At 39.6% G+C, this 25,135-nt stretch overlaps 1 protein-coding gene across 1 annotated transcript in view; it reads left to right on the forward strand.

Annotated features, from left to right (window-relative positions):
- lamc3 (laminin, gamma 3) overlaps positions 1 to 25,135 on the forward strand; it is a 171,943-nt gene that overhangs the window by 60,456 nt on the left and 86,352 nt on the right. The window contains exons 5-6 of the mRNA XM_033646979.2: positions 20,294 to 20,482; positions 21,542 to 21,659. Coding sequence (XP_033502870.2) covers positions 20,294 to 20,482; positions 21,542 to 21,659 — 307 coding nt within the window. The remainder of the gene's footprint in view (positions 1 to 20,293; positions 20,483 to 21,541; positions 21,660 to 25,135) is intronic.

Raw genomic sequence — 25,135 nt, forward strand, 5'->3', positions numbered from 1 at the left:
AAGCCCAAAGAATAAGAAGAATGTTGCTTTAAAAGTCTTCCATGATTCAGTTCATTTCCTTTTATTCCTGAATCAATGAATGCTATTCATTCCCAGCAAGTAGACACTTAATTCCCCAGATTCACTTTGTTTGAACCAATGCAGCAGCAACCAAGTTGCAAGAGAGAACCATAAAGAACTAACATTAAGTTACAGTGCACTAGCTGGAAAAAATGATACCTAAGATCATTATGTTAGCACACAAAAACTAGGCCATGGTCAAAAAAAACGATTTGCAGTATACAAAACATGCAGGTCGGGGCTTTAATGCAAAAACTTGAGACTTACTTGTGACTTACAAAACAATGACTTGATCCCACCTCTATCAGTGGGTTCCAGGTTTTCTGAAATATCTTAACAGAGCTCTTGAGGATGCATCTGATTTTTTTCCAGCTTGATGTTCTGCATCACATCTTTGATCCACTTGCGGTGTGATGAAGCTGTTACAACCTTCCATTTAAACAGAATTGAACGGCTGGCTAATAGAGAGGAAAAGGCAGAGACATTTTGTAGGTGAGCAGGGAGACTGGAATCACCTAGAGCTGGAAATATACCAAAAGTAGCAGTCATAGGAGACAGCATAATATTACAGTCTGTTACAGTTGAAGTTAACTTTTGTCTAGAGGAGCTGCAGTGTTTATTCATGGAGAAACAAAAACCTGAACTGTAAATTTACTTACATGAGTTAACTTTACTGCTAATTTCCTCTCTGCCCAGATCACCAAAACCTGTCTGCTCTGAGTGCATCCACCATCTCTCGTTCTCTCTGGCTCAACCACACACTCGTTACACACTGTGCTTTTCCTTTAGAGAAGATTAACATGTAGGTCACAGGGGAAGTCGATACAGTATTGAGTGGGCATGTATGTATGTATGTGTGCGTGCCCACTACTGTTCATTGATTGTCACTGACTAGAATTCCGTGAACGTCTACAACCAGTAGGCTTGCTTTTATATAGCAGTTGAAAGCATCTTTCAAATGGGTATCTCTACCTAACCAGCTGCCCTACTAAACACATCTTTATGTTCTGTGCATCTGTCAAAGTGGTGGATGGCCTGACACTTTAAATGGCCAATGCCAACAATTTACCAGCATGTGGCAGGTGCTAATTTCAAACCCTGCAATCAAGTATTCACAGAAGTCAATATTTATTAATTGTTACTATGCTGTACATTGAATGGTATGTTATTATGTGAACCCAGCTTCATACAGCATTTAACTGTTCCCCTGCCACCACATCTCACTTTTAGAGCAAAAACACACAGTAATTGAATACATTTTTGATTGACTTTGATTAATCTATTTTAAACATGCCTGCATTGTTAAGTCTTTCAGTATTGGCTCCTTGGAAGACGTGTGCATATTCAGATCAGCTTCTTCAGCTACAGCTACACATGCATTGTGCATGTGCCCATATGTTTGCAGGCGTCCCTGCGTCAGAGCTTCTGTGCATATGAATTAGCATGAGTATTATCAGGTTTGGCTCATCACACTGTACACTTTTTGTGAATGCTGTTGAGGATGAAATGTAATTGGCTGAGGGATAAAAGGATAAAGGAGAGTGGCTCGCAAATTGTATTTGTTTTTCGCTGAATTCTATTAAGCAGCAAGCTTGTTTTAATTACTCTTACTCTTGGTTCCAAGCAGATGGCGTCTTGAATAGAGTACTGCACCCAACTTAATCAATGCTGTATATTAATAAATAAACACACCATATAAAAGAGACACAGATTGTGGAAACATAATAATGAATGCTCAGTGTAATTGCACATTTCTATCTGGCACAACACTCATTTTGCTTTAGTTTGCCCCACCAACCTTTTATATTTCCTGTCAGGGACTTGAACAACTGCCATAATATTCTGTCTGTGACATATTTTTATACACTGCTGACATTTATTGGAAAATTTGCATCAAGGGAAGTTGAATGCACTAAATACACAAAGAAATAAGATGGTAACTGAACTAAATAATTTCTAAAGAACATAAAAAGTAGAAATTAGATGAGATGAGATCATGATCCTGTGTGATCCCAAGGCTAGAACAGTTCCCAAATCTCAAAGAGATTTTGCTTTGTTATGTTTTTGATTAATCCGTTCATATAAAAAGGCTTTAAGGATAATTACCTTTTAAACAAAATGCAACCTAAACCAGAAAAGAAACAAGGAGAAGGATTATAAAACACTGAGCAAAGGTGAAAAGTTGCAATACAGTTTTTGAAACACATTGCTTTATAAGATCATCTCAAAATTCACTCAAAGGTCCAGTGTGTAGGACTTAGGGGAAATGGAATATAACATAAGTATGTTTTCTTTTGTGTATACTCACCTGAATTTTTTTTTTTTTTTTTAAATTACGTGTCCTCGTAATCAAAGTCTGCTGTGTTGCACTGCCATATTTCTATAGTAGCCCAGAGCGGACAGTGGCTCTAAACAGGGTCATTCTCATTTGTAGTTTTCACAGTTTTGCATCAGCCACCATCTCCGGCAGCTCCTCCACGATTAGAGCGTCAGAAAAACACTGATTTTTTTTTTTTTTTTTTTACATGCTGAGCAAGACGTGCTGAATAGTGTCGGAGAAAGACTGATTTTTAATGTGAAACTGCTTTACTCAGTGTTTTTACTGGTTTAGATCACCTGGACTGTTTGTTTTGGAGAGAAAGAGACCTCTGCTGATAATTCAGGCCCTGGCAAAAACCTCCTCAACAATGAACACTGAAGGAATTTATAACAAGAGAAGTTTCAGCTGGTTGCAATCTGCAGTCTGCACTGCTAGATGCCACTAAATCCCCCTAAATCTTACACACTGTTCCTTTATTATGGCATTTTACATTTGGCACAATTCGTCTTTTATGTTGTGTCCCTACTTGTTGAGATAATGTATTTTGCTGTGCATTTGTTGCACCAGTAAAAACTGCATGCAGTGAGTGTATACACACTGTTATTTTGTCCACGTTTGTTACTACCATGAGGTGAAACAATGTCAAGATGGTCCCGCCCCTTTGCTTGCTAGTTATGGTAGAGATGTCTTCATGCTAACAAATGCAGGCTGAGCTGTCAGAGGTCTAGGGTGTGAAACATATGTGGGCTCGAGGGGGGCTGACACTGTTTTATACCTGATAATCAAGTTTGGGGAGCAGCAGCAGCACCATTTGCAGTGTGAGGCTGCTTTGGCTGCATGTAATTTCAGACTGCTCAGAAATAAGGTAGAAGGGATAAGGTGCATTTTCAGAATATGTAAAGCAGGCTGAGTGGAGAGGGAATGTGATCTTTGTCTTTGCAGGAACTGAGAGTAAAAGCAAAAAGAAGAATTAATGTATAGTGTTATTTTTAGAGCATGCATTAATTTGCTTCAGTACACTTGATGAATTTGAATGATGTGTACGTTTTGTTATGAATCGGTTTTGACCTGGAAAAATCCATAAAAATCCATATAGATTAACACAGCAGCAGGGAGGTCTTGTGTGTCACATACCTTTTATATTTAACTGTCAGATCTATAACCAAGCATCTGAAGACAATCAGTAAACAGTGATTAGAATATAATCAAAAGCTTAATAGTTTTATTTTCCTTGATGCGAATCTTTCTAGTTTTATATAAGTAACCAGGTCCATGGAAACAAGCCCAAAAGAAGTACCTTGATGACCCCCCTGGCATGTTGACCAAGATCTACATGATGTGCACATATGTCACACTTACAGAATCTGCACACTGCCTTTGAATTATCACTAACATGAGGTTGAATCCAGTCTTTTGTCCACTCTCTTTTTTCAACCCTTTTTGAATTTTTCATGCCTCTGTGCCAGTGATAGCCGTGGCCTGAGGCATTATGTTTTCAGATTGTCCATCTGTACGTCACATTCTCGTGAGCGAGATATTTCAAGAAATGAGGGGAATTTTTTCAAATTTGGCACAAACGTCCACTTTGGATTCAGTGATAAACTCATTAGATTTTGATGGTCAAAGGTCAAGGTCACTGTGACTCAATAATTCATGCGGTAATTATGACAAAACTTCACACAAATGCGCAATGATGAAGTGATGTCTTTTTTATTTAACTTATTTTATTTCCTTTTATCAAGTGCAGTTGTACAGTACAATCAGCTTTTCAGACACTTAAAGTAGTACAGGCATAAATGTATAAATGTTAAGGGTCTGTCCATGGGTTTTGGCCTTCCATCAATATCCATATGTCCGTTATCCATACATCCATTGTCCATATATCCATTATTTGAAGAGGGAATGGGAGAGAGAGAGAGAGAGAGAGAGAGAGAGAATAAAATAAATAAAATTGTTCACATTTAAATGGGAAGAAAAATAGGAACATCATTCTCCCTTCCACTTGGACCATACTGGTCAGAGGGAAAGAAAAGAAATAATTGGTGACCATTTAGACAAGAATACCTCTGTTTTTAGCTGTAACCTTGCTGTAATGTTTTCCATGTAGTAAACATCCTTAATCCTCTCCCTCCATTGTGTCACTGTGGGGGGTCGTGGCTTCAGCCAGGAGACTGTGATCATCTTTTTGGCCACTAAAAGAAGAATTCTCAATAATAATATCTGATTATTGTTTTCTAGATTTTCTGGCAATATGCCTTATAGAAAGTAAGATGGTTCTAATGGCACTTCTGTATTTAATTTTTTATTATTTTTTTATCTCATTTTGTATGTCTTTCCAATATCCTGATAGTTTTGGGCAGTCCCAGAATATATGTTTATGGTCTCACACCAGGCCACAGCCCCTCCAGCAATGATTCGAGGTGACCCCGAATTTTGAAGAAACAAGAGGCGTCCTAAAAAATCTCATCTTAACTTTCCATTCAAATTCCTTCCAAGTGGGGCTGTTTGTTATCTTATGTCCCTCTCTACATGACAGCTCCCACTTTTCATCTGAAATTATTGTGTTCATTTCTAATTCCCACTTTTGAACTGATGTCATTTTATATCCAAAGGTCAGCTTCACTTTGACATTATAATGTTCTGCAAAAACAATTTTCTGGCCATATACTCAGCATCATATCTCAGGAACAGAAGGAGAGACGTTTGGTCAGATACTGAATTGGTGACACCAACCGTGGGTGTGCACCTTTAAACTGTGCTGATTGTATAGATCTTCTTTGCTGCTGGGGGAAGATGTGTGTGAGGCATCCATGTCTACACAAACAAACATGGATGCAAACTGTAAATGCAACTTGACTAGTGCGCAGAAGCATACAACTGTGGAAATTCTAGTTTTTCCATATTTTGCCGACTTAGTCACGGACATTGTTTGCGAAGAAGCTGAAGAATCTTCTTTAATTGCGCTATTTAGATTTGTATGAGGGGAGGGGAGGGGCAGAGGGACCAGGCTTAGGGACAGATGCTGCAACAGGACAAACTAGAGAGATAGGAGACTAATAAGGAGCAAGCTCAAGTAAGCAACAACACTTAAACACAAATAAACACAACCCACTATTACCACTATTTGTAAGCCACTTTATAGAAAACCAAAAGAAAAGACAGTCCGAAGTTACTTTTTAGAAGTGACACCTCTGGCTTGCACCTAGCTCCGTTAATTAGTTATGATCACAGTTCTTTTTTTAAGTATTGCAAAATAACAGCTATTTTTTAAACTTTTTTCTCTTTCTGAACCTGCATTCACTGTGAAAATATCAGTGTTACGAACTGCTCTCCCAAGAAAAATAACAGTATCAGTCAAAGTGAATGTAGAGCTCATTTGCATATTTTGCACATCCTCAGTAGTGTGGACATACAGTCAGGTCCATAATTATTTGGACAATGATACAGTTGTCATCATTTTGGCTCTGTACACCACCACAGTGGGTTTTAAATGAAACAATGAATACCTGCTTAAAGTGCAGACTCTCAGCTTTCATTTAAGGCTTTTTTCAAAAATGTAGTATGAACCATGTAGGAATTACAACCATTTCTTCACACAGTCCCCCAACTTTAAGGGCTCATAAGTATTTGGACAAACTAACATAATCATCAATTAAACAGTCAGTTTTAATACTTGGTTGCAAATCCTTTACAGTCAATGACTGCCTGAAGTGTTGGACACATAGGCATCATCAGATGCTGGGTTTCTTCCCTGGTGATGCTCTGCCAGCCCTTTACTGCAGCCATCTGCACTTCCTGCTTGTGTTTTGGGTGTTTTGCCCTCAGTTTTGGCTTCAGCAAGAGAAACGCATGCTCAGTTGGATTCAGGTCAGATGATATGACTTGGCCATTGCAGAACATTCCACTTCTTTGCCTTAAAAATGTCTTTGGTTGCTTTTGCAATATGCTTCAGGTCATTGTCCATCTGCACTGTGAAGCATTGTCCAATGAGTTTTGAAGCATTTGGTTGAATCTGAGCAGATAATGGTGCCCCAAACACTTCAGCTTTCATCCTGCTGCTCTTGTCAGCAGTCACATCATCAATAAATACAAGAGAACCAGTTCCACATACATGGCCATGACATAACAGTACCTCCACCATGCTTCACTGATGAGGTGGTGTGCTTTGGATCATGAGCAGTTCCTTCCCTTCTTCCGTCTCTTGTCTTCCCATCATTCTGGTAGTTGATCTTTGTTTTATCTGTCCATAGTATGCTGTTCCACAACTGTACAGGCTTTTTAGATGGTTTTTGACAAACTCTAATCTGACCTTCCATTTTTAAGGCTAACCAATGGTTTGCATCTTGTGATAAACCCTCTGTATTTATTCTAGTGAAGTCTTGTCTTGCTTACAAGAGCAGCAGGATGAAAACTGAAGTGTTTGGGGCACCATTATCTGCTCAGACTCAACCAAATGCTTCAAAACTCATTGGACGATGCTTCACAGTGCAGATGGACATTGACCTGAAGCATACTGCAAAAGCAACCAAAGACATTTTTAAGGCAAAGAAGTGGAATGTTCTGCAATGGCCAAGTCATATCATCTGACCTGAATCCAATTGAGCATGCGTTTCTCTTGCTGAAGCCAAAACTGAGGGCAAAACACCCAAAACACAAGCAGGAAGTGCAGACGGCTGCAGTAAAGGGCTGGCAGAGCATCACCAGGGAAGAAACCCAGCATCTGATGATGCCTATGTGTCCAACACTTCAGGCAGTCATTGACTGTAAAGGATTTGCAACCAAGTATTAAAACTGACTGTTTAATTGATGATTATGTTAGTTTGTCCAAATACTTATGAGCCCTTAAAGTTGGGGGACTGTGTGAAGAAATGCTTGTCATTACTACACGGTTCATACTACATTTTTGAAAAAAGCCTTAAATGAAAGCTGAGAGTCTGCACTTTAAGCAGGTATTCATTGTTTCATTTAAAACCCATTGTGGTGGTGTACAGAGCCAAAATGACGACAACTGTATCATTGTCCAAATAATTATGGACCTGACTGTATATATTGTTTTACATACTAATACAGTACACGCAAAAGCTAAAATGATCAAAATTCTAATATGAAAACTATAACTGTTATAACAGCAAGTTTTCAGAACCTTGCACTCGAGCACAGTGAAGCAACAATTGACAGCACAACAACAACAGAACCCTTTTTTTTATTGCAAGACAAAACAGGAACATGACAATATGAGAAAGACAAAAACAGTGAATACAGGCCGAATAGCAAAATTTAATCACGGAATAAGAGAGCAAGGTTATGACAACAACAGAACCTGACAGAGATATAGTTATGTATATGGCGCACTCATGCAAATAAGAGGCAGCAGCTAATTCACAAACACTGCAACATTGACTCCAATTACTGAGGCACAAAAAAGACATTTTGAAAAGTGGATTGCAATTATGTTGGCTATTTACAATGACTGCTATCACTGCTGATAGAAGCCGACAATTTCCTACAAATCTGGCAAAAATGTCAAGTGTCTCTTTCAAGCAATATTTTAGCAGCTAATCTTTTAAAAGGGAGGATAAACTATAACAGACTCTTGACCTTTTGGGGCTTAGGAAACCATGGAGCCCAAGAATAAGAAAATAATTATGATAAAAGCTGAACTTTACAAAGTAAACACAAAGTGACAAACAGTTAATAAGCTGCTGATTTCCTGAATCCTGAATCTGTCTTTTTTGCCTCTTAAACTGTGAATTCTCTTTATCATGCCCGTCTGACACTGCATGCAGTAAACCTAACTGCGAGGATCTGAAAAATACCACTCAAATTTATACCTATCTCATTTCAGATAATTAACTTGCAGCGTCATATCACATACAGACATCCTGCAAAATCCAGTCGCAGCACACTGTTTATATAATGTGTGTTTATCTCAATCAGTGCAGTGTGTTTGGATATTTGCACGTGTGCAAATTATATGAATCATGTGTCACATTTCTCAAAGGTTCTGCATTTCAGAACAAGATAACATAATGTAGTGTCAGGGAAATGACAATCTCTATCAACCAGAATGCGTGAAAAAGAAGTGAACAAGCACCATAATTCAAACACGTTAAAGTAACCCCATTGGTGACCCTTGATGGAGTGCATTAGTATGATGTTATGGTCAATTAGGGAAATTAGCGTAGTCCTCCCACATACTATGACACAATACCAACCTACTTTACTGATGCAGTATGGCTCCTTCATATATCTGTTCTGTGGCTGTTTATTCTGTCTTCCAGATAAAAAAGCAACTCTAATATAGCAGTTCTCTACTCACTACATAAACCTGCATGTCAGTTTAAGTTATTGTAATTTAAGACATTTATTATTGCTTCAGATTTCAAACTTGTTTCAAAGAGCAAAAAGACAAACAGCAGTGTGATTATTACAGCTATCTTTGCTATTGTTACTGTGTGAACAGTAGTAGCAGGTGGTAGATGGAAGCTTCAGGGGGGCTTTTTCTGTGAGTGTCTCAGCGTTATGTGAACGTGCCTGAGTGTTTTTTATTGGTCATTTCATGATCAGTAGAGGTTGTTTATCAAAACTTGGTATTGGACTGCTGATATTTTTTTTTTTGTTTTGCTTTGTGGTTGTAAAAATAGGTGTAAAGAAATATGCAAAGGGTGTGTGTGTGTCTTTATGTGTGCATATTGGAGGTGAAATGGGATGTCATTATCATCAAGACTCTCCCCGGCTGAAACCATTTACAGCCCAAGCAGGTTGCTGCGGGTCTTCATGATTTCCGTTGTTTGTTTGATGTTGTCATCGGCTTAGCCTGAGGCTGTTCCAGTAAGAAGACACTTTAAATCCTTTCTTGCCACCGATTTCAGGTTGAAGGCTGCGGTTGTAGCTGGGAGACTGTGATCATTTTTTTGAATATCAATAGTACACTCGTAATAGTGCAGCTACTTATCATCTAAGCCTCTGGTTGTACTCCTGGTGAGAAATGTGATAGATATAGAAGATTTAAGCCTAAAATTCTGTTTAATCTTCTCTTGTATTTTTGTTGTGGTTTCTTGTGTTTGCTTTGTGAACTCATATTTTAGCTGGTAGTTATTTAGGACAATACAAGAAAAAACATTTGATCTACTACTGAACCCCAAGCGCTCTTGCACAAAGCAGACATTTTATTAAATACTTGTACATGACTAACCCTAACCCATTTACAAACAGCCAAGCAGCAGGTAGGTAGAAAACTAAATGCTGAAATGCCATGATGACAGACACATGGAGATTTTTTAGAATTTAGAAATACAGCAACTTGCTGGACACCAGTTAAAATACATTTCAGAGGTGAAAAAAGGCAGCTATAGCGGTGATGATGTGAACCCAGATTACATGAAGTTAGCTCTAAAGTAAAGTTAGCATATATGATATTCCTGCTGTTGGTCTGCTGGGCAAAAGCACAGAAACCCCAATCATTCTGATATTAAATTAGTCATGTCTGCATGTATGCAAAATTGATATATGCCAAATGTGCTACCTTAAAGGGACAGTTTAAATCTTATGAAGTGGGGTTGTATGAGGTACTTATCAGTGTCAGTGTATTACATACAGTAGATGTCTGTTGGCACGCCCTCAGTTTGGAGAAGGAGACTGGAGTCTAAGCAGTGTACTGCTGTGGAGAGGTCAGCAACAAAGTATTTTCAGCACTTTACCTTGCTGTCAAACAGGAATTTCCAACAGAGAACTGAAGCCATTATGTCGATGTCCTCAAAGCCAGACTCAATTGAGGAAAACAGTGTTTTAATATCCCTGAACTATTGATCTACCCCTACTGCTGCCTCGATCAGTTACTTTGTTTGTGTCATTGTTTGATTTTGGCATTTAAAAGATTTAGTTCAGATTCTCCAGTCACATGATAACACAAACTAACTAACTGATCAAGGCAGCGTTAGAAAAGCGTGCTTAAATTACTGTTTTTGTCAGTGGAGACTGGTGGCTTTACTAACAGAAAGAGTTGTCTGTGGCAATATAAAGCAATGAAAATTTTCTGAAAATATTGTACACTTGAAAGATTTTTTTTTTTCTTTTCTTTCTCTTGGGATTTTTTTTAGGTGGCTAAAATATGATTTATTGCTGACCCCTTCACAGGAGCACATTGCTTACCTTCTGTGTCAGTACTTCTGCCTGCTTCTCCAAAATGAGAGCATGCTGACTGACATCTACTGTATGTAACACACTGACCATGGATAACTATTTCATACAGCTCCACTTCAAAAGATCTGAACTATTCCTTTAAGATGGTACAAAATCCTAAACACAAAGGAAACTGTCAATACAGGCTTTAATAAGTATTATTTATTATCAGTCCCACAAGATTATTAAAAAATACTCTGCACACTGAAACTCTAAACACAGGGCAAACTGAACATTGATCATAGTGCAAACATTTGCAGTGATATAGAAATCTGATGTTTCCCTCCCGAAATGCAAATTGAAACCTGTCAGCATCCTTCCACTTAATTTCCTGCTGAGTCCTTTCCACCTCAACTGTCACATGGTTGCGCCCACATGATCAGCATCACAATTGCACTCCATGTAGTGGAATACCTGCAGGTCACAGGGAGTCAGAATGGAAAGTGCACTATAATCATATGTAAACGGTAAATGGATGGCACTTAAAGCCTGGAAGACAAAGCATTGCAATTTGCTGCTATTTCACCCATTCACCAAAGATACCATCAACCAAAGCTCGATGTTCCCCTCTTTCAGTCTTCATGCTAAACTAAGCTAACTGTTGCTTTGATCTAATTTCATACATAACATAAAGACTGATATCAGTCTGATTTAACTCCTGGTGAGAAAGCGAATAAGTGTTTATTCCCAAAATGTCGACCTGCTTCTATTATACATGAAGTCAGCCACATTAAAATAAAAGCAATATATAACACACTTATGACTTTTTGCTGTAATAAAGCAAAACTAAGGTTAAAGATTAAAACATTTCTAAAATGAATGGTCTCATTTGGGGTAATGCCTTTGTTTCCAGGGTTCTATGTTCCCCACTTAACCCTGCAATAAAGCTTCTATGTTCCCCACTTACACAAAAAGGGAAGGGAAACATAGAACCCTGGAAACATAGATACGCTCCCTCTCATTTTGTATGTATCATTGCAAACACTGCCATTACACATTCCTTTGCAGCACTCGACAGTGCGAGCGTTTCACTCACATTTGCGACTAAAAATAGGTGTGTGCGAACTGTAAAAAATATTTAGGGGCACATGTGCGCATAAAAAAATCAGCTGAAGCAGCCTATATTTTTGTCAGTAAAAAAATATGATAATCTAACCGCAAATGTTGGAGGAACTCCAGCCGCCTTCCCTCTTCCCTCTTCCCCATTCCCACAGTTATGGGCGGTTTTCCAAGCCACTGTCGGCACAATGAATTTAAGTCCCACTGTCGGCAGGGTGGAAATAAGTCAAAGTGTGGCGGAGGAGACGGACAGGGTTAAGCGGCAGACCTCCGGGGAAGCCTGCTCCGTTCTCCCCGCAGTTAGGGACCGTTCTCCACAGCCAGGCTGTCGGCTGGGTGGAAATAAGTCAAAGTGTGGCGGAGATGAGGGACTGGGAAAAGCAGCGGACCTCCGGGGAAGCCTGCTCCGTTCTCCCCGCAGTTAGGGACCGTTCTCCACGGCCAGGCTGTCGGCTGGGTGGGAATAAGTCAAAGTGTGGCGGAGAAGAGGGACCGGGAAAAGCAGCGGACCTCCGGGGAAGCCTGATCTGTTCTCCCTGCAGTTAGGGACCGTTCGCCACGGTACCGCTGCTGGGCAGGGTGGAAATAAGTCCTGCAGAGTTTCAGAGGACCTGGAGAATGTTTTAGGATAGTAAAAACATTATATAAGACAATCATATTGCAAAGATAATATATAAGATAATAACATTAAAGACAAAATTAAATTTCAATACTATTTCAAAACTTGATGATTTTACCTTTCTGTACATTTTGTATACAAATTCATTACATAATTTTGCTTGTAAATGTCTATTTGCATCACGTTTATTATGGAAAACACATTATTTGATCAATTTACATTGTGCCCCTAAAGTTCTTTGTGCGCGCCTTACTTTTTCAACTTAGGAGCACATGTGCTCCTTGGGAAAAAAGTTAGCGTCAAGCCCTGCTTTGGCATGAGTGGAGAGGAAATTATGAGGATTTTACAGTCAGGGGACTTGAGCAACCCTGTGGTGTGTGGTAAGCCATGTTTGATGGACAACTGGGCTGATTTTGTTTTCAAATGCTGCATTTTTGCAAAACCTCTTATCAAACATTCATATCTTCACCTACGCACAAAGGTAACAGGCGCAGTAGTGTGGGGGTGAGGTAGAGGTCTGATTTGTCTGTAACAGTGCACTGAAGGTCATACAGATAGGTGTGCAGCATGATCCCTCATAGACTGATTTGTTATCACTGTTGGTGTTCTGCTCTCTGGGCTATTCGACATCTCATTCGTCCAGCAAATTAGATGTAAAAATGAAAAATTATTGTGCCTGCAGGGACTGTGGTCCCTCTCTACAATGCATTCTGCAACAATACTAAGAAATTATTCATATAAAGGGCACAAGACAATAAGGAGGTGAATTGCATCACCTCTCATGCAGGTGAGGTGGCAAATTCCTTTAGCCTCCAAAAACTATGCCCTGCTGCTGAAAGATGGCTGCTGCACAGAGTGCTGAGATTCACCATTCCATCAGGATAAAGTTAGTTCAGCTTGTTTGTCACTGACATTTTTTTTCATGCTAACTTTATAATTCATTAACCACTGCACTTCTGTAATTTCAGGCGTTTTGCCATCACCTATAACAAAATTAAACATTCATAGTTTGGTCTCAGTGTTCCAGCTTATACATAACCTGGGTTCCATAAAGTGTTGTTAGTATTTCATCCTTTTATTGATTTACATATCTTTTCATGTATGGCATTATGTCATTTGGAGACTAGTTCAGGAAGTATTTGCATCACAGGAACTGATTTCTGTTTTTATAGTGCGAAGACATCAAACATCTTCTAACACTTAGATTGATGCTGACACAAGTTAACCAACAACACTTTTATTATCAAAAGAAGGAAATCAACCTTGAATTTACAACATTGCATCTCCATGACCTAATTTTGCATAATGCTACAACTGAGTTTATTTAGCTAGAATGAACATGGCTCTCACTATGTGTCCACGCTAATCTCCACGAGACAAAGCCCCAAGGAGCAATATTAGGGCAACATCCACGCTTATATGGGCATGATATGCAAATCAAAGAGTCCTTGAAAGCCCTCAGCAGGAGTCTGAAGTGCTGCAGTCCCGGCCTGTCAAGAGAGGTTAGTGCTATTGGCTCACAGTCACTGAAGGCACTGGGGTACTTCTTTACCCACACAGAGACAATGCAGCAAGTTTTTTACAGTGGAAGTTGCACAGGATCTGTAGAGAGGGGTGATTGGGATAGTTTAGGATTCTTGGCTTGGTGACTTAGGGTGCTGTCACACCTGTTTGGTTCGGTTCAGTCAAACCCAAGTTCGTTTGCCCCCTAAGTACAGTTCATTTGGGCAGGTGTGAACACAGTGCACACCAAAACAGAGTGCGAGACCTTCTTGAAGAGGTGGTCTCGGTCCGGTTACAAACAAACTCTGGTGCAGTTTGTTTGTGGTGAGAGCATGTTTTGACCTCGATCCAAACCAACTGCAGTCACATTATACATTGTTTGGGTTAAACAAGCAAGAGTATGTTACAGTCCCAGAGGACATCCAATGCATCAAAACACTGTTTTCTAGCTGAAGCCGGGCCTCATTTTCAAACTGTTTAACTGTCTAAAATTAACAATGCAAGCAATATAGTACACAATGACCAGTGCTAAAATCAACCAGTGTAGTTGTCCCTCCATTGTGACATTAGAAAGTGTTGTGTTTATCTTCCAAATGTACTCATCTTCAACGTTTTGTTTACTTCCTGGAAGAGCAGCTTTCTTGCACAGGCATTTTTTCTGGTCCACTTGTAAATGCAGCCGTGAGAACAGTAACCAACTCTAGGCAATTATCCAACTTTGTAACAAAATTAGTCCCTGATTCAGACCAAAGCAACTAAACTCTTGGTCTGAAAGCACCCTTACTAACCACTGTAACCAAACAACCACTTGTATGAGTAGGGCTTGGTAGCAGTACTTGATACCTTCAAAGGCCCTAACACACAAAGCCAGTGGTTGGCCATTGGTCGATGTTAGGCCGTTGGTGAGTGTCCCTAGTTTTTGCGTTGTGTCCCCTGTTGTTGTCACACGTTGGCCCCTTTTGGCTGTTTTCGACCAAATGTTTCATGTTGAATTAGAGTTGGATAAGGTGGAGCCCATCGATGAGTGAAATCACTCTGATTGGCACTTCACATGTTAGCACATAAATACCTTGTGTTCTTTCAACATCTGGTTGAGTTGTTAACGTGCTAACTGGCTAACTAGCATCTTGAATCTGCCCCGTTGGTCTTCCAGTTTCCACTTTGAATAATGAATACAGACTACCACCACCTGCTGGTATGGAGAATACGTGCTAGTTGGCCACGGCTGTAGTTTTTGCAGTGGGTTCAAGCACAACATTTTGGCTGAGACACAGGCAACAGGAGGCAAAGTAACAGTCCACCTTTGTAGCCACTATTTCTTTGATGTTGGTTTGGAGTTATTAAGGTATTGACCAAAATGTCCTAGTACCAACTAGTATCAAGACTTCTACAAATGACTATTTGTAGGGTTTGCTCGCAGACAGTCACCACAGTCATTACTTTAATTTAACATGTAATTGGCCCACTGCCGCAGCAACTGCAACCCATACATTTTGTGGTCTGATAAAGCCAAGTGTGGTGTATATGATGGAGTTGGCAGTTCAGCATGCTGAAATACCACCAAAACGTTTCAAAGTAATAAAACAATTAAAGTAGTTAACTAAATGCTTCCATTCACATGATGGGTATTGAATAAAGCAGAAAAAAAAGGTATCAAATAAAGTACTTCATTGGTATCGCCATCACTTTAAGGGTACTGATATTTCTTAAATGATACCCAGCCCTTTGTATGAAACAAGTAAAGTGACTCATACCAGACGGCTTTCACAGGTTGTCACCATTAACATCAAACCTACCTCCCATAAATTACAGTACAAATACTACTACTTTCTTTTGCCAAATATAATCTTACCTTATCTGCACTGTGTCTTGTGTCAACAATATTTCAAGTTGAGGAAGTGCCACCTTTGCAAATAAGCAGTATATAAACATAGCTCCTAGGAGACAGCAACCGTACATACATATCAAACTTAAACTCTACCAGAACTTACGTGAAGCCATGAACTAAAGTCATATTTCAGTTTCTTTACTTGTTCACCTTAGCAAGAAATGCAACTACCACATATTCCTGTGTCTATGTAATTGAGAAAAATAGAATTTATAGCTGAGGAGGCTGCAGGCCGTCACCCCATGGTGTTGTATTCAAAAGTCTTTCTGTTGTAATCCTGCAGATTTCTCATCCCAAAAATGTGTGAGGCATAGTGTTTGAGGAGGTGGCTCCATCAATCACTAGAAAAAGTCCTTTGTGCACTATTGTGTTCATACTGAGTGTGGAGCTAAGTGTGCCTCCTTACTTGTGTGGAGCCTCCACAGTGGCAGTGATGCACAGGCTGTGTGGTCTCCAGGACAGGATCGAGGGAAGCACATTAAAGAGGTGGTTGTGGGCGGGGAGACCTAAATGCGGTCAAGATGGCCAAACACGGGCCGTGTAAAGCTGCATACAGGTCTTTGTGCTGCATCTGTCGAAAAACAGCTTTGAGTGTCTCAGTTTCCCTCTGCCATGCTGTGTGCACTGCTAATGGCAAAATTCATCCCACATACACCACCTTTAAACTGTTGTGCTACACTAATTGTTCACTCCTTTACCTAAATGGAAAATATGCATTTTAACATGCTTATTATACCGTGTTTAATGGTTTGATGTCTTTTCATTCAAGATAAGAGGTTGACAAGGCCAATATGGCATCAACACTGATATTTGTTCTGCTGCTAATGTTCAACATGATAATGTTCAACATGATAAAAGACAGAGTCAACAAACAGTTGGAAATGATCCAAACTAATTTCAGTCATGTTCCTATTTTCATTGCAGATACCAAATAACCAATTAAAAACAGTAACAACAAAAGCTTAATAATAACTGAAACAGGAGCAGCAAGTAATTAAAACATTAGCAAATATACTTTTGAACTTGCTGAGAGGCATGGGAAGCCAGATGTTCAGTTTGCCCTGAAGCTCATTTCAGGATGAAGGACCATAATTACACAAACTCATTTTCCTCGCTTCAGTTCACAAATTAAGTAACTTTTGACATAACCTATTGATAGTCTTGAAGATATGTGAGTAAAACATCATTTTGAAATAATTGTTAACTTTTTGAGGATAGCCTGGGAGTAACAACATTCATCTATGATAACATCATGGGGAACATCAAATCTTACATCTGAGTCAACGTGAATATGTAAGACTGAAGAAAATGCAATAAGAGGCTCAGGCTGTTGAAAGAAATGCCACCTAGCTATCAGTTAGTCCTAACAGTAGTGGCTGCACCACTAGCTGGCACTATAAAGACAGAGTGGATGGGAGCTGACAGGTAGAGCCAGCTGGTAGTATTTGTGCTCTGGTTGCCCACCAGTGCCAATCAGAACTGAGTCATGCTGCAGCGACTCTCGATGTGGAGTGTCAGTTTTTGTCAGATTCTGTTGCCCCGTGAGCAGAGGGACTACAAATGTGATAACAAGGGACTCAGCATTACTCAGAGATGCATGTTGTGTTTAAAAGGCCACTCCGAGCTGTGCAAAGGCTCCTACGGTATCATTTCTTCCATCCATCAGAATTAGAATTTCAGGATGGATGCTTAAAGCTGCACCAGTCAATATTTTTATTTTAACAATGGGTCAAATTCCCAGCCTTGTCGCCAGAAGAAATGTTGGCGTTGTACATTTCTGCAAACCACACATATGTTACCTGTGTACATTTCATTCACATGATATCAGTGACAGACATAGATCTGATTACTTGTATATGAGCTGGCTTTGTAAGCGGGAGGTGAAGGGGATGGTGGATGGTGAGACAGCTGCCATGACACATCTTCAAGACAAATACCTCAACACCGAAGACCTCACAGAACATCCAGCAGCATTTGTGACACCAAAAGCAGGTGTTTTAAGCAAAAATACCATCTTTTCCCAGCCATAACCAAAAAGGTTTTGTGCTTACACTACATGTAACCACATGCTAACTACAGCATTGTTGAAATATAAAGCTTCAGCATATCCGCTGCATAATTATAAATGTTACATGTCCGTGGTTTGCAGAAATGTTTAATGCTAGCATTTATTATTTTGATTGGGTTGGAATTCCCAAAGTAAAGAATCTACAGAGAATTATCACCCAACTCTGCAGTTCCCCTCTGCTCTGTGAGTTGTTTTACCATCTATCAGCTCATTGTTTTGGTTTTACAGTGACATCTTTAATATTAGGGATCAGTTTTGCCACTCTCATTAGCGGCTGTTTTCACACACACAAGGCAGCTTTTTCAGTGAAAAAGCCCAGATAATCCTGCTGTACACAGTGTTGGACATGTTACTTGAAAAATGAATTAATTACTAATACATCCCATTGGAAAATTGTAGTTAGGTAACAAAGTAATTTGTTACATAACTTTTTTGACTCACAGCACCATCAAAGGTGGCTTTAAACCATCCACAGCTACAAGTTTAATCTCATTTTACCACATCTAGGAACAGAAGATGAAACATTGCAGTTTCACAAGCAGCCAGTCCACAATTTGGACTCAAACAATCTTTTTTTTTTTATTTGCACATTCAGTATCATTTGCACATTCAGTATTCACTTGCACTAAATATGTTCACTTTAATCCATTGCTCACTTTTTTTTATCCACTGCTCATTATTATTATTGTTATTATTTATTGCTGTTTCTTGTATCTTTTGTACTTTTTTCTGCATGCCTAGTTTTTTAAGTTTTTAAATATTGAAATCTTTAATTTGACTCTTTCCCCCTGACTGCTGTAACACTGGAATTTCTCAATTGTGGGATCAATAAAGGTGTATCTTATCTTATCCTTACTTGTGTGGAGCCTTATCTTGGCACATTACAGCTACTGGTCTAACTATGATAAGCCTCTGGTGGCAACAGCCAGTATTTTGGAAGAACTTGTGTAGCAAGTGAATTCGTGGGCCAAGACATCCTATTTCAGCTAATCTTCATAAAGAGATATCTGCATATGAATACAGATACATATTTTTAAGAAAGCGAATACAGAGATAAATCGTGGTCAGACGATAGGCCATGGGTTCCAAGCTTGCATTTTAGCCAATACATTCCGCCTCTCCACGCTGCTGTTTATTCAGCGGTCAAATGTGATTGATCAATACAACTCAGTCTACAAATGGAAATTAGACTGCCTCTGATATCAAAATGGTGTCCTGTTGCCTACAGATTCTGCACGTATATATGCAAATAGGTGTTTATAAAGCTTAGGACCTACAATATTTACTCACAATGCACAGCTTAGCTTGCTCTGGTGACTGACAAAAGCTAAACTGACTGAAACTTAACAGGTACTGTCCTCACTGTGAAGATGTGGGTTTCACACACCCCAACTCTAAATGAAACCCAGATGGTTCTATGTAAAATGTATAAAAGATAAAACACACATTAGAGAGAATCAAAGACATAGACATTAAACGAAATGGTGCAGAAGTTAAAGTCAAATAAAGTTTAATTAGGCTACTTTAGATTTACTGGGAGGAACATTTCTTGTTCCTATTACAGTAGGTATGTCTTTTGGTAGAGGCTAACCTCCAACAGACAAAGTTAGTGTGTAGCTGGTGAACATAGAGGAGCATTTAGCATCTAAAGAGCCAGATATTTCCCTCAGAGGATGGTGAGGACCAAACAGAGCTAGAAGGAGAGTTAATATTGGGTTATTGTCAGGTAGTCAGAATCACAACCCCAATGAATGTTGCTTCTTGTAGGCTGGACGCGTTTACTAACCCTTTGCTAACATGTTAGCTGTATCAGCTTTCTGAGGTGATAAAATGTCAATGGTGTCTTTTTAGCTTGTTACGCTGAGCCTAAGTAGACAAAAAAGAATGATTGCAAGTTTAAACAGCAATGATGAAGTCTCATTTACTGATAATACTGATGATTTCATGAATGTAACATTAGTTAGACCCAAATGAAACCGAGAGCTCTCTTTTAATCTTTTTAAAAAATTAAAAGTTTTTATTCACCGATCCCAAGTTTGTTACGTGTTGGGTTTTGAAGCAACTGGTGATCATTTTTTATCTTTGAAATAAGGTGAACACTGCTGAGACTCCTGATTAACAGGAAGGAATAATCATATGGTTATTGCCAGCACAACAGAGAGCTTGATTCATAATAAAATGGGCAATTTCACCTAAATCCCCCCTCAGGGTAACTGGTAAACTAAGGAGGGATTTGATGTGAGGAGTATGAGAGCTGTGATGGTGTGTTATCAGCTGAGTAATTTGCTCTTGTATAAACATGAATTACTGTTATCTAAGTGCCCCCTGACAGCCGATTGGCTCCTCATTAGGCCTGTGTGAAATGAGATTAGCAGCGAGCCTCTAAATTATGATCCAATCCCAGAACACATAATCTCTCACACATATACCCTCCCTCTGTCTCTCTCCTCCGTCTATTTCTGTCCTCTCTCTTTTTACCTTGTTGCCTCCTCTGCCCACTCCTTCCCCTGTGACTGTTCTTTCCTCGTTCTTCACGTCTCTCCTCACTTGACCTCTTGCTCTTTCTCTTTCTTGCTTTCTTTCCCTCGCCCGCAGAGTGTAACTGCAGTGGGAGGTCAGACGAGTGCGTGTTCGACGTGGAGCAGTACCGAAGCACCGGCAGTGGGGGGCGCTGCCTGAGCTGCAGAGACAACACGGACGGGCCCCATTGTGAGCGCTGCAGAGAGAACCACTACAGGAAATCTGCTGAAGAGCCCTGCCTACCTTGCAACTGCAATATTAATGGTAAACTGCAGATACAAAGCCCGTAATTGTTTTGATAAGAATTTAAAACCCCTAATTGTAATCCATGCAAATATCATTGCTCACTGTTTTTGTTTTCCCTGGCATGAGAAAATTTAGTTATGTTCAAATTGGAAAGCTGTGTTGACACAATAAGGCGCCATAAGTGAGATTTAGCTACAGAGAAAGAGGACTCATGGGATTAATTTTTGCAAATTTTTTGCAAATGTTTTTAAATCATTAATAACATTACATTACTCTAACTCATCGACTACTCAACTTGCCTAAGAGTGGAGTCTTTTCTGGTACATAATTCATAGAATCTTGTTCGTCTCATGTCTTGCACATCATATCAGATTTACCCCCGCCTCAGCTTCCCAAATGACCATTAAAGAAATCCATGATTTCACTCAGCCCTGCTGTTGTAAATCGATCCGGTCGACTCACTGAACGTTATCAATGAAGAGACTCATTAAACAGTCTAATTTTAGGGTGGAGAGACATTAAATGTTTGGGCTCTTAATTACACCATCATCGGGGTAAAGAGAGAGAGCCAGAGGATGAAATGAACATATGCATCAGCAATCTTTTCCTCTACATTTCCTAGATAGTGTAAGGTGATTGCAGAGTTGTTGGAGTCCATTATATTGATGAAAGGTTATAGCAGACTCCATCAGGCTTCCTTTTCTCTCATGTCCGCCTCACCCCAGCTGGTCTTTTTTCACCATTAACTGCAGCTACAGTATGTCAGCTACAGTGTGGTTGCAAGGTTATATCCTGCTCTTTCAAGCTCATCCTTGGGGGGGCTTTGAACAGAATTTAATAACGGGTATTCAGTTATCCCTGACATGACAAATTGTTAATGATATATTGATCCAATTCATGTAATTCACCAATGAAATTTATGGATTCTGAAGTTTTGTTCCCCCCATTTTCTTGGAAATATTTCTAAATGTTTCCCTTTTGTCCTCTTTCTCTCTGTACCTTTTTCATTCTGTTTTTTTTTTTTGTCGTTGTTGTTTTGTGTTTTTTCCCCACTGATCCATCTGCTGTCCCTCCCAGGTTCAGTGAGTCTGCAGTGTGATGTAGAAGGAAGGTGTGCGTGTCGAGTTGGCGTGACAGGGGAGAAGTGTGACACATGTCGGGCTGGCTTTCACTCACTCGGCCCTGGTGGCTGCAGGTGAGCAACACAGTCGTAAACACAGACGCACAGACATATTGACGCATGAAAGTCACAAAAACAATGCAAATATTGAAAGGATAGTTAAATAAATGGTAAAAACATATGCCTGTAAAAGAGAGAAGGGGTTAAAAGAAATAAACAGGTACCACAGACACAGACTTTGTTTCATAAATCTTCCCTCTTTTGCAGTTATACCATCTCACTTCCCCAAGCCTGAATTTATCAAACTACAAAGCAGCCGTAAACAAGAGGATTCTCATTTCTCTATGTGACACCACTGTGAATTAGTGACCTTCTTATCAGCTAGTACCAGGATGTGCTGTACAGTACCGTACTGCTCACAGCCATTCTAAAAAGCAAGTCAACCCAGAGCGCTGTAATTTTCCACATGGAAATATGAAGTTGGGGGAAAAAAGAAAATCAACACTCAGTTTAATCAAGATTTCAACAAATATTTCAATCATAGTCATTCCAACGTGTCACTGCCTTCTACCCCTTGTGGTCTTTATGCTTTATACACATATATTCAACTGTTTAATCAATGCTATTATATCTTTACTATCAATCATGTCCATTTCATGCATATTATCTGATGGCAGTAGGACAGTGTTGACGTTTATCACAATCTGATCAATCATGGCTTCATGGTTCCAACATGAAATGTTTGTCTGCATTTCATGAAGCAGTATTACATTAGTTAAGTCTTGGATCACACAAAACCAGATCCAAATGTCAGATAAAAATAGCAACTACCTGGAAGGGCTGGGTATTGTTTAAAAAATTACAATATCAGTACCGATACCAGTACTCTTAATAAAGTAGTAGTAATACCAATAGAGTACTTCATTTGATACCTTCATTTTTTTCTACTTTGTTCGATGCCCATCAAGTGAATTGACACATTCGCTTAGGCCTACATAAATGCCAGCAGACGCCACAGGCATGTAGTATAGCCGTACTTGCCAACGTTTTTCAGCATCTCAGCACGCTGAACTGTCAATTCCGTTACACCGCGCAAGACCTAACCACACCACAGACTGTGTGGGTTGTAGCTGCAGCTGTAGTCGGCCAATCACATGTTGCATAAAATCAAAGAACACCTCCGGTGATTTGCTGCAAGCAAAACCATACAAATATTCATGTTTTCCTAGATGTGGGTACAAAAAAGATTGAATGCTTGACTGGAGGAGTTTCAATTCCACTTAGTATTGGGTTATTTCGATCGATACCTCAAAGGTATTGAGAATTGATACCCAGCCTGACTACCTGGTAGGGCTGTGCGATGTGACGATATATATCGTGTGATGAGAGAAAAATATCTATCGTTTCATATTTTGCTCTGTTGTTTATATCGTTGTGACGCAAATTACACTTTTTACGGCAATATTTTTCATCATTTGGAGTACAGCCTGTACATACAGAGGTGTGTGGGGGTGTGGCCATGTTTGTGTTTTAGAACATAACACAACTTTTTATTCATTGCATTAAAATGTGCTATATCGGGATAGGTATCGTTATCGGGATATGAAATGACCTATATCAGGATATGAGATTTTGGTCATATCGCCCAGCCCTACTACCTGGCGAACATTCTTGAGCATTTGGTGGCTAAAGAGCCAGATATTTCCCTCAAGAGTTGGTGGCAACCGAAACTACCACTAACAAAAAGTGAATACTGGACATAGAGTAATCAAGCTGCCTGACACATGACTCCAAACGTGGTTGGTGTGTAAGAAGGGTAAGAAACTGTAGCCAGAAGTTAGCCATTGCAGGTTTAAGGAGTGCGTCATAAATGATTGGAGCACAAGTGGATGGTGGGTCTTTGTAATGATAATATCAGGTAATCATATTCCATATGCTCTTGTATTCATATCATATCATTTCATGTAAATCTTTTTATCAGTCCTTTCAGGATTCTGCAATGTTGCGATCACCACAGTTAACACAAATTCAGCCAATCGCAGTGAATTCTGTGTGACCTTGTAATGTTGTCCAGTCACCACAATTTTACTGCAAATTGACTAATAGAAACATCTCTTAAAATATCTCATTTCATAGTAGAATTGCATGGCAGAGTGAAGCCAATTCAAAAATGAAGAAAAGTGATGAGATCACATGTGATCCAAGTGTGCATGTGTGCACTAGCTCGTGCTAACCAGGCAGGGAAAGTAGGAGGAGAGCCTCTAACAGGGATGATTCTCCAGCACTGCATCACACAGCATCAACAGCTTACTGGCGACGATCAGCTGTTGCTGGCCCCACCCTGCTACCATCACAAATAGATTCTAACTCACTGTAAAACAATGCCGATACACATCTCAACATTCATTGTGATTTTTGAGAAAAGCTGCCATGAAATCAGGCATTTCAGGCCGCAACAATTCAAAAATCAGCCTATGAAATCCTGGAGGGATTAGTTTATACCATTTATATACCGTTTTTTAGGTTTGTGTAACTTTGTTGCTTGGGAGCACTCTCCTTGACGTATAGAGGTCCAGCAGGTTCCTTTGGTTAGATAGAGGGAGGCCAGCAAAGAAGTAATGAACCCTGGGTCCTTTTACAGATATGTGAGTTGAGGCGGAGAGAAGCCAAACCATGTGATTTAACACTTGAACTTGTTTTTCACCTGGAACCAAGACATTATACATGATCTTGTAATGTGTAATTTCCATGTATTGTACTACTTAACGTGCGGTCTGCATTTCTCACAGTGCAGACTGCAGGTGTACTTCTGTTCATCTTGTGTCTGACCAACACAATAAATAAAGAGCCTGAAATAAGATCAACCTTGTGGCCTGATTGATTCAGTTCTTCTTTATCTGATCCAATATCAAGAATCTACCTTTCAACAAGGCAATGTTTCCCTTTCCAGTTGAATTGGAAAGGGAAACATTGTAAATATCCAGCCTCATGGTGACCCAAGCCCAGAAAATATGAAATTCCCCACACATGGTCAGTGTTTTGGTTGGTCGGCCAGCTGTCTTGACCAAGAGAAAAAGACCTGGTGTTTGAAGAACCAAGCCAGAGACCATGCGGTCTCCTCCATCTGTTACTATGGTGACCGGATCCAGCCTCACTGCCTTCAGAAACTTCAGAGAACAGCTTCAGCCGCAGCCAACCCCAAGGACAAACTTAGCCTCAAAAACGTCCCTGCTCTCTTCTAAAGACCGTTGAATGCATAATGCTTTAGTTAGGAAAGGTTAGTGTTGTTTAGTTTTGCATAACATTGCCCCATGTTAATCTGGTTCATGAACCAAAACATCCATAATCCTGTTTTACTGTCACAGACTATTTATTAATACGCAATTATAGATCATTCATAATTCAATGCAGTAACACTAGTGTTTTGCTTTAATCGTGACATTGAATTATTTAGTGTGTATTCAATAAATCCTTCTGTTTATTTATATTAAGAGATTTTGTTTGGTGTTTTCTTGCAGAGACAAACTGATCTCTGATTGGAAAAGGATCTG

The sequence above is a fragment of the Epinephelus lanceolatus genome, chromosome 19, assembly GCF_041903045.1.
Source record: "Epinephelus lanceolatus isolate andai-2023 chromosome 19, ASM4190304v1, whole genome shotgun sequence".
Lineage (NCBI taxonomy): Eukaryota > Metazoa > Chordata > Actinopteri > Perciformes > Serranidae > Epinephelus > Epinephelus lanceolatus.